Source organism: Haliaeetus leucocephalus, unplaced genomic scaffold, assembly GCF_000737465.1.
Source record: "Haliaeetus leucocephalus isolate CR32 unplaced genomic scaffold, Haliaeetus_leucocephalus-4.0 Scaffold626, whole genome shotgun sequence".
Taxonomy (NCBI): domain Eukaryota; kingdom Metazoa; phylum Chordata; class Aves; order Accipitriformes; family Accipitridae; genus Haliaeetus; species Haliaeetus leucocephalus.
Window position 1 is genome coordinate 5,877,284 of NW_010973062.1, and position 10,818 is coordinate 5,888,101.

At 37.0% G+C, this 10,818-nt stretch overlaps 1 protein-coding gene across 2 annotated transcripts in view; it reads right to left on the reverse strand.

Moving 5' to 3' along the window:
* Positions 1–1,106: 1,106 nt before the first annotated feature.
* ARGLU1 (arginine and glutamate rich 1) overlaps positions 1,107–10,818 on the reverse strand; it is a 10,843-nt gene continuing 1,131 nt past the window's right edge. Inside the window, exons 2-4 of one of the 2 annotated variants that reach the window (XR_775072.1) lie at positions 6,864–7,089; positions 4,408–4,976; positions 1,107–3,145 (exon numbers count right to left, since the gene is read on the reverse strand). Coding sequence is in view for 1 of the 2 variants with exons in the window: in XM_010578322.1 (XP_010576624.1) it covers positions 2,981–3,145; positions 4,408–4,491; positions 6,864–7,089 (475 nt within the window). In the remaining variant the exon portion in view is untranslated. The remainder of the gene's footprint in view (positions 3,146–4,407; positions 4,977–6,863; positions 7,090–10,818) is intronic. The other variant, XM_010578322.1, reaches the window with a different exon arrangement.

The following is a 10,818-nucleotide window of genomic DNA, read 5'->3' on the forward strand; positions in this document are numbered from 1 at the left end:
CACTTGTGCTTGGAAAAATGATGGTAACGAACATGGGAAGTTCAAAGGGCAGTTTAACAAATCTCCAAAGTAACAGCACACTGCTAGGATACTGCTGTTAAGGCCTTCCGCTCGCTCCTGCCTCTGCTGGAAAGATGCATTGTTCAGTATTAAAATAAGTCTCCAGGGCATTTATGAATAGGAGTTGGGAAAACGAAGATCTCTTCTGTCATGACATAAGGGAAATGAATACTGCTCAAGGTAGGTAGCAACAAAAAAATGCCTACCTGCCTCCTTGGGGAGGGAAGGGGGAAGAAAAAAACCCCAACACACAACACAAAACCCCAAAACAATCCAAAAATTGTCTAACCAAAATTTGAAGTTGAAACTTCAAACTCTGTACTGAAAGAAAAATTAAAACAGCCAACACAATTTCTAATAGCAATTTTTTAGGTAAATCAATATCCTCATGTAGACACACACCCCCCAAGCTCTTATTCAGTTTAATCGCTATACCTAAACATCAGCCTATGTTCTAACCTGCTTTGCATTAGACGGGTATCAAGTTCTAAGGGAATACAAGAATATCTCAAGTTCTTACCACCAAATGCCAATTTACCCCCCTCCCAAACCGCACGCACCTCTGTTTTCCTAGAAATCAATAGCATCCTTGAAGTCCTACAGTAATTTTAAAAAGAAAGCAAAGCCCAGAATAATGCAAATGTGACATCGACCCGCACCGGGTCTACAAAAAGCTATGGAAGAAACGCAGCATGCTTTAGGACAGTAAAGAGGCAGTGGTTTCCACCAACTGAACATCTGCCCAACAGAAAAATAAATATTAGCTGCTTTTCCTTTTATGAGGGCAGCAGGGAAGGACACACAGGTAGGGAGGTGTGGAACAGCAGAAAGGGCCATCTAATTGTGATTTTGTCCACACAGTAGTCCTAAAGGTGCGACTGAAAATAACCTCTCGGAGCCTAAGCCTACGCAATGTTAAGCGTAAAGAACAAATGTTATCATTTAGCAGCAAATTAGTGAGGTAGAACAAAATGCTAGGTACCACAGCTGCGTGTATGAGAACTTAGCTTCTTGCTTTTTGAAGAGGAAACAAAAATGCATAGGTCTGTTTTGAGTATTGACTTTTAATAGCTTGTTTCTCATAAGGGAACAGGGGATGTTTTCTGTTTTAGAAATACAGGTATCAGTTGAGCTTTAAATACAGCCTGCTCCTGCCAACAGGTCATGTACATGATTTACTTGGCTTCAGTTTTTGCTTTTATGCGTTAAGCAACCTTCAACTTTCTTTTGTAATACAATATATAGACAAATTTAAGTACAGTAATAGTGTAGGTATTTTACTGTCTTCACATTTTTCTTGACATACTGGACAAAGCGATACATATCGGTCGGCCCCCAAGCCCAGGTTTCATACAAAGCATGTTGAACACTGCTTTCAGTGGCACACTTAACTTGCTCCCACATTTAATTTGCCAAATCTACAGAAACAGATCCTTTGGGAATACCCGGAATTATTTCCACCTTTGACCAGTGACATTCAAATGCTCAGGCAACTACCAGTAACTTTCATTTTACGGTTACTAGAGATGTTGCACACTGACAGGAAAAAGAAAGTTTTAGAACTGGACAAGCTATAGTAATCCAGGTTTTGTTAGAAGAATTATATACAAAAGGGGACTTTTATATATAGTTTTCAATCTGTAGTTTCATTTTTCAAAATAAAACCTGTATATATAAATGGATAACATTCAAGATCTGTATATGAGTAACAGTTGCTTTCTGGCTAAAACAATACATTTAGACAGAATTTCACTTTCTGTTTTTCACTTCGAGTATGCTAGCCGGTCCAGTCCTTTGGGAAAAAAGTTCCATTTTTAAATCCTTTAGGATCCATCAGATTCATTATGTGGTAACGACCTTAATTTATACAATATACTATATTATGAGGTGAACTGAAGGGGATTAGATATGGAAGTATTGGTCTGGGTGCAGTAAGCCAAACAGCTGCTTGAACATGATACTACAGCTGAAGTAAGTCTCTGTCAGAATAAAAACCAACATTCATGAAAACAGCAGCAGCCATCAAAAACATTCACAACTGCAGGGAATTTTTACTATGTGTAATTTTGCATTATAAGTAGGAGAAGCCACAATAGTTTAAAGCAAAATTTTAAAAATACCACTATAGTTTTGAATTTAATAATGTGAACTGTCACTCTTAAAGCCGTTTATAGAAGTGTACTAAAAAAATTTACTTAAACATATGAATTTAAGACTTTCACTTTATTCAGCAAATTGGTTTATTTACACAATGGGGAACGCTGGTTGAATGCTGTCAATGTAATAAAAACAAATCTAACAGAGACAATACTGAACTCTCTCTATGTATTCATAGCAGAAGTGACAAACTATTTCCTTACCTGTATCAGGAACATCAAGCGCAACAATGGGACAGTATCATAGGACACTGATTTAACAATAAACCACAGAGGTCCAGTAATACTATGGCAATTTACTCATGTATTTACTGACTTTAAAAAAAAAAAAAATTAAAAGTCAGCAATACCCAGTATAAATTTCTGTCAATTATCAGAGTCAAACTCTGATGCGTAGGTCAGTAAAACCTTATCAGATCATCCACGATTCATAAAGTGACCTGATCTGCTTCAGACCACTAATACGGAAACAAAATTGATGAGAACAGATTACCCTCTAAAAGGCAACAATGATCTGATAAGGGTTTAACTTAATGGAAGTTTAAAAAAAATTAAGAATTGCAGAGCACAGCCCCTATTAGAACAAGCTAACTTTCCAGACTTTCAAAAAAGACAAAAAAAAAAATTTTTTTGAGAGGAAAAAAAAAAAACCAAAAAACACTTCAACATGAAGCTACCATACAAAGTTTCTTTTTGTTTTCCTTTTTTTGTTGGGTTTTTTTGTTTCTTTTTTTTTTTTTCTTTTAAGAGTTCAGAGTTGCAATTTAATCCTGGCTTTTTAGTGAGAAGGACAGTTTTGGCCTAGACTTTCCTTTGCCCAGGATAATTTTTTGCTCTTCCTTTTGCTGACGTTGTCTCTCTTGTTCTAGTTTCATCCTCTCCTCATGAATCTTTCTTTGTTCTTCAACAATTTTCAATTGTTCTTCAGCCTATATATGAAAATGGTAGAATTTAGGCCAGCATATTTTGTAGTCATAAAAGCAATTTACAAGTCCATATTAACTTCCAAACACGTCCAATCCTGCACAGGTATGTAAGCAGTCCTACCTGAGCTAGATGCCATAGCTGGTTGCAGGGAAGCTATTTAGAAAATGGTTATTTGAATTGAGTTTAGAAGAAACACTGAAAACTTCCTACAGCTAATGTATCAAGATCTTGAGTGCTCACATGCAATATTTTTCAGCATTGCCTTGCAAACAACACATTACATTTTAATTAAGGAAGTCAGTGTAGGGAGAGAAATTCCCCTGACACCTGTCATGTGTCAGATGAAGGCACAATATAATGAAGTAACAGACCTGCAAACAGAGGTCTCCCCACTCCAAAACCCACCTAAAAACCCCTCCTAATTCAAAACCATCTTTACTTGATTTGTAACAAGTCAATTCTTACACTGACTTATGGTTCTTACAGCTGTTCCAGTGGTCTTCTAGAGCTGCTTATTTTGTTCATTACGTCAGTTAATACTTTACATTTTCTATCTGTTCCATTTCTACCATACGAAGTTGAGAAAAGGGTAAAACAGAAAGAGATCTAAAGCAGATGTCGTTCAAGCAAACAGTTTTAAGAAGCATCATCTTTACCTGAAAACGGTGTAATTACTTGGGTAACTGAAGCTGATAAGAGTTCAATCAGGATTTAGAAGCAGCTTTGTTTGGCTTATCATTAATTGATTAGAATCGGCTAAATCATAGTGAATGTTCTCATGAGACGGGCACCTGCTTAAATAGGATTGGAGTACCAACACAAGCTAGACTTTCATAAGTTAGACACCTTAAGCTTATGCTGAAAGCCCCTTTCAGCACTTGTACATCACCATTGTACTAGTCTCAAATCCAGTTTGTACTTGTCCTGCCCAACAAAACAGAATTAGTCACTTCTGCTCTAGAAGCTGAACGAGTTTGCAAACTTTCTTCAACCTTCCCTGTGAGATACAGTTAAGAATGTACTTTCCAAATTCTGAACGCAACTACCTTCCTCTAAATTAACTGCTCCTGAACTATTTTTTCAGACTAGTCTTATTGCTAAGGATCTGGTCTCTCATGCTGAAGGGAAGGAGAGCAACAGTACTGAGGTAACCAGCAACAGCCCGAGTTCAACTCTAGAAAGGGTCAATTTGTTTAATTGTGTTGCAAATCAGGCAGAGGGACCTGTATTCCCCTACAGAACGGTTAACTACATCTTCACATACCAGTTTAGCTTGTGCTTCTGCAATTTTTCGGTTATTCTCTTCTAGTATTCGCTCTAGTTCCTCACGCTTTGCACGCTCTTCTTCCTAAAGGGGAGGACAGGGCAAGATGTTAGTAAAGTAGAATACTCATTTCTGCATGTGCACTAATCTTTCTCAGAATTCTTCTGTGAACTGACTTAAAGTGGCAGCTTTACAGCCACCTATTTTGTCTCACAACGGTAAATTGTGCAGCCACTAAAACTGGTTTCTAGTACTCAATTTAAATCACCCCGCCCAGTCCAAACAGCAACCAACTAAACCCTCCCTAATCATAGAATCCTGACAATTTATTACTAGAATTTTAATATCACACAAATCAACAAGGACAACTACAAAAACTGGATAGTATTTACCAAATTAAAAAGTAAAATAGAAAATATAAATAAAGTGAATAGTTTGTCTCACCAATTAAGTATACCTACGTATTCTTTACCTATACTCCTTTAATCAGCATTAAAAGTTGAATATTTACTGTCTTGTCCAGTGTCCTGCAGAGTGTGCTCCTCGGCTGCCATACGCGCCAGCTTCCTCTTTAAAATGATTTGTACTGTTAGCTTGGCAATACCTGCATCAGCAGCTCAACCATTTATAAAGAAACAACATACAAGGAAGGCTGAGCTGAGGAATGCAGATGTTTATGATAAGAAGGAACAAAAATATGTAAATCATTCCTAAGGCAAACAATTAATAAGAAAAATACATTTACTGTTAGTGAAAAATACAAATGGTAATCCATACTTCATGGAGCTATGGGCTTCTTTCATGGGGAGAATGGACTTAACATTCAATATTTTGACAATTTTAAGACAGCTGAAACTGTCATTTGCAGTCTGAACTTGGAATTCAGGAGTCCAGGGAAGGCAAGATCAGGAAATAAAGCCTTGTAATTGTTGTTTTCTTGGTGAATTTTATGGAACTCTGTTATGCAAGTCATAAATATGAAGACTGCGTGAAAGCTTTTGAGGTGTTTCAGTTCACGTAATATATATATCCGAATTATTTTAGTATTTGGAAGATTTAAAGTTAGCCAGAGGTTTGTGTCTGTGTAAGAAAAAAAAGTTAATACGAACAAAGCAAGCATATGAAGAGAAAACTTCTTACTATGACTAGTAACCAGCTACTAGCTAGCACAGTTCACTCCAGGCATGGAAGTTTATTCTGCGTTATAAAGAACTGATGGGACTTCTCCACATCACACTGACAATAGCAAAAATACTTTAAAAAAAAAAAAGTCATCCATCTGAACAAATGAAAACCTCTATACATGAAGCATTTGCTGACTACAGACGTCTACATTCAACTTAAATTCTTTCATAGTAAAGTCTGAATTTGCAAGACAAGTGTAATGTATATTCTTAATATTTGTTGTAACTCAGTGTTCCCGTGGTTTTTTTTGTTTGTTTTTTTTTTTTATTAATTTAAAGATACTATGTGACAGACAAGTCACTTCTAGTATGAAGGGGAAAGCTTCATTGCTACTGTCTTTCCTTTTGTAAGCCAATCAAAACATTAATTTAAAATAAATTGTGCAGGAAGTACAGAGTGAAAAAGGCATTTGAGACTTATGACTATTTAGCACAAACTTCCTTTACAGTTTAAAGTTTGTCTTGAATTTTCTGGATCCTGGAATGATTGGTGCAGGCAGGCGTCAAAGCCTTTAGTAGCAAATTACTGTCTCACAGAAAGACATTTTCAGCTTCTGCTCCAGCTGCTGATTAAAAAAAAAAAAAAACAAAACGGAAAAAAACCCACAAAAACCCAAGTCACATGTTCAGCTTGACTTCAGACAAGGGCAACCTGCTCTTTTATAACTTCTAGGGAAAAAAAAAGTTGTTAGTAGTTATTAAAAATGGATATAATGATTTGGACATAGATCCTTCGTGAAGACGTGGATGGGCTTATGCTCCAAGTCCCAGAATTAGTCCAATGTATGCTCAAGGAAAATGTTCATTTTAAATGAAGAGTAAGAAACCTATTTGTTAAAGACAGGTACTGCAGCTCACTGCTGGACCCTGCTTTTTGCCTGACTGAAGGCAAAAGCCTCTTACAGTCTATGTAAACAAAATGAAACAAATGAAGGATACATAATTACAGATTTTCAATACCCTTCCCCAAAAATGAAAGGACCGCTGATAAATCCTGCAGCCATGGCAAAAGTTTCAAACAATTCTGAAATATGTAGGTCAGTTCCATTAAAAATCAAGTATCCTTGTTCAGGTTTTAGGAGAATAACTGTTTAAGTATCAGTGAGCTCCTCTGAATAGGCTAGAAATTAAGTTTCGCAGCAATGCAAGTTTATATGAGAAGGGAATTAGATTTGCTGTATTCCATCTCTTTCTGAACCGAACAGGAGGCACAAACCGACACTGAAAGTTTTGCCATGGACTGTCTCTACTTTCCAAACGACCGAGCGTTACCTCTCTGGCTTTTTGTGCTGCAAGTTCAGCTTGTCGCTGTCGCTCGAGTTCTTCGAGCAACTGTTTTTCCATGATGCGCTTAGCCTCCTCCACCCTGCGGAGAACCTCTCGCTCAATCTCATCCTTCCTTTTCTCCAACTCTTCTTCTACACGTTTAGCCACAAGCTCTTCCACTCTTCGAGCAGTTTCTTCCTCTATGAGTTTCTCTTCAATTTCTTGTTGACGACTACGAAATGCAAACACAAGGATTACCTTTTTAATCAGTAAGGAATGGTTGCACTGAAACAAACTCTTTCAAATACACAGCATCAGCCACGCTACTGAATCACTTTTAAACAGTGATTTTATACCTCATACACACAGATTGTATACTTAAAGAATGTTCTGCCCTATATTTAAGGAAAGTGAATATTCAGGCAATCAGTGTTCCTGCCACAAGGAACCCATTCAAACTGTACCATATTTAGCATCTCTCCATATCTCAAGAGACGGCAATTAAGAATACTACTTATCATACTTCTTCTTGATCTTTGGGGGGGGGAAGACCCCAGTCAACTTTGGCCATCCTTCACCCTTCAGGAATTTAAATAGTCTCAATTTTAAGCCACATGTACCAATAATGTTTTGCAAAACCTTCTCGCAAAGCCACCACCTCAGACGCATCAAACTTATCTCTAATAACTAAAATAGAAGACAGAAGCAATAAAATTTGTGATTTGAATATTTTAACGAGAATTGCAGGTGTTGTATCTGTAATATAGTTATCCAATCATTTACCTTATCAAATTTCAAATACCTCAGCTCTCCTTAACTTCTTTATTGCAGCACTCTGTTTCTACCATAATTATCCAAAATAAAATATACCAATACCAAGCGCCAAATAAATCCTTGCAAACTTTACAGTTTTCCATGTTCCGAATTTTGGGAGCATTTTCAAATGTCTTCTTGTCTTTATTTTTGTTTAGCAGCAGCATTACCACTTAGCCTGATCACTGTTTTAAGTTCTCATTAAAAAGGATACAAAAAGATTAGGTCAATTTGCAGGTTTATTACCAAATGAAGGAAAAAAAATCTTCCAGGTCTTAATTACTAGTACAATATGGCAATTAGACATCCAAAGACCAATAAAAGTGAATACTGTATAGCTATGGTTCATATAGCACTGTTTATTTAGAATCATTATGGGCTTTGGGGAGAAGGTTGTTCTTTTTAACCTTGAAACTGAACCTTCATTTTAAGTATTCTGTGAAGAACGGAATAATTTTATAAACATATCTTCTGGCCTGTCAGCAACAGAAATACATGATTTAGAATAGCAACTACTGTTATAATATCCTAATATCCTGTCATTTTCATAATGTTTGCATTTTCTTATCTTATTTATATTGAGAGACATAAAAAAGCCTCATTTAAAAAAAAAAGTCACAGGATTTACTAACTTTTAGATTTCCCAGGGTACAATTTGCAAACATGCAATAGGAGATAATGAAGTAAGGATTACTGACCTAGACAAACAAGTGAAATACTGAGGTGAAAGGCTCCCAGTTTCCCCTGTTCATGTATCTTCTTTTCAAAAGTGTACTGAACCAAACAGATAGTCTATCTCCTTCAGTAAGAAGTTCTGGAACCCTCAACTTAAACATTCAGCCCCAGAAGACAAACTTTATTCTTGCGTTCCTCAAGAGATAGCAAACTTATCCTGTGGTGCATTAGGCCAGCATTCACTTTTCCTAAAGCAACACAAAAGATCTTGAGGTGGTCTTTTCAGAAAAACAAAAAAAAAACCTAGACCACCACCACCATCCAGAAAAACGCATCAACCCCATTCTGTTAGCGTGTCGCTGCCAAGCCACTACCTACAGTCCTTTCTGGACAGATTTTCAAACATCCTTTATATACCAAATACCCTTTTATTTTTAAAGGCTTTTCTTCCCTCTTATGAGTATTTATTCAACTGCAAGTACTCTCACCATCCTGTACTGATACAGCTTAGCATACATAAGAGGCTGTTCTACAGAAATAATTTTTCAGAAAGCTCATATTCACATGTTTTATTCAACTATTTTAGCTTTATGTTTAACATCAGGGAAACCTAGAATAAAAGTTAGCTAATTGAATAAAGATAGTACATAGTTACCAAAAAACCCCTGACACTCATGTCTGAAATAAGTTTTCAAATATGCTCAGCAACTGATGATGTACTCAAATTAAGCACTGTGCTCACACACATTTCATTCTTCTCACTCCAACAAGTTCCATTCAAATTTCATTAAACCAAGCAAATATATCTTTTCACATTCATAGGCTATGACATTATTACAAATATATAATAGTATATATAATGGCTTTGAGTTTATCAAGAAAATCAAATTATAAACACAGATATAAATATCAACGATTTATTGTGTAGTTTATACCAACCATTAATTATTTTAACATTGCATGAACTTACAGTATTTTATAAACAGGTGTAAGTTTATCATCCTGACCTACTGAGCCATGACTTGAGAGCAACAGATAAGTCAATAAAGTTTTTTTCATATGCTCCACTTACTTCTTAAAAGACTAATTTTGTATAATCTGCAGAAAAGAAACTGCTTACATTTCAGCAGATTTCTGAGGAAAAAAAAATGTACTTGCAAGGCCTTTACAGAAGACTAGCGTTATAGGAAAAAGCAGAAGTTAGGCTATGTATTAAGATTTGAACAGACACGAGAAGAAGGTCATTTTCAATATATGAACTGTTCACTAGTTAATTCACTCAGCAAGAAAGTACTTCCTTCCTTAACATGAGTATATACTACCATCTATGACATGATTTACAGATGACTTACTCAAATACCATAGTTTTCTACTCTATTGAGTTTTGTTACTTCGCCTTTTTGAAATTTAAAGCGTATTCTAGAAGCATCAAAATTCTATACCCAATCTTTTCCGATATTGTTTCGCCCTCAAAAGTTTACTATTCTGTTGCCAATATCGCTCAAATCCTACACAGACTTCTGGAGTATTTTAAAATTTCAAAGGTAACTCATATAGAAAACGTACTTGCATATGAACTCACACGACTCCAGAAGACTAAGATAAACTATTCACTGTATTCTCAAATTGTTAAGCACATTCCAATTTTTTATTGCAGATATGCATGGAATATTTTTTATTAATTTAGGTACTGATTAAAATTATAAACCACAAAATTAGGATCAGCAACTCAAAAAGCCTTCAACATTTTCACGTGAGTCTGTGTTACTAGCCAAGTTTTTGATGGCATCGCTGTCACATTCCGGTTAGCAAAGGAGATCATGGACAAACAAAAGTGAAAGCGACAACTCGGGGCGACCAAGCCTTCTGAACTAGAATCAGTACTGCATTAGAATAAGATCGCTGAAATAAAACTCAAAGCTCCACCTGAGAATTAACAGAACTACTTGGCTGTAGTGCTATTTGTGGATTCGGTGCTCCAACGAGCAAGGGTAACAGCCAAAGAACAAGAATCACTTTATCACAACTGTTAAAACCATCGTTATCTCTACTGCATAAAGGCCTCCTTCATAACTCGACAGTATTGCTAAACGTCTTAACGCGCACCCAGTGCTCATTAAAAGAGAATTCATCTATCTCTGTAGACTTTATAAATAGCCACATTCCCCACAAGGAAAACTTGAAAAAAGGTTTCAGATGAAACAGGTCACCGGATCTCACCGTCCCGCTCGGCAAGAAAACGGACAGAAAACAAAACGAAACGAAAGAAACTGTTAAGACAACCGTCGCCCAGCACTGCCCCAAACCCCACTCCGAGGAGCTCCGGCCGCCTCCGCTCGACGCAGAACGGGCTCCACGCAGCCAAGGGGAGGGGCCGGGGCCGGGGCCGGGGCCGGGGCACAAAGCCCGCGGGGCGCGGAGGCCTCTGCCGCGGAGCGCGGTTTCCCCGCGGGGGGGGGAGACCGGCGGCGGC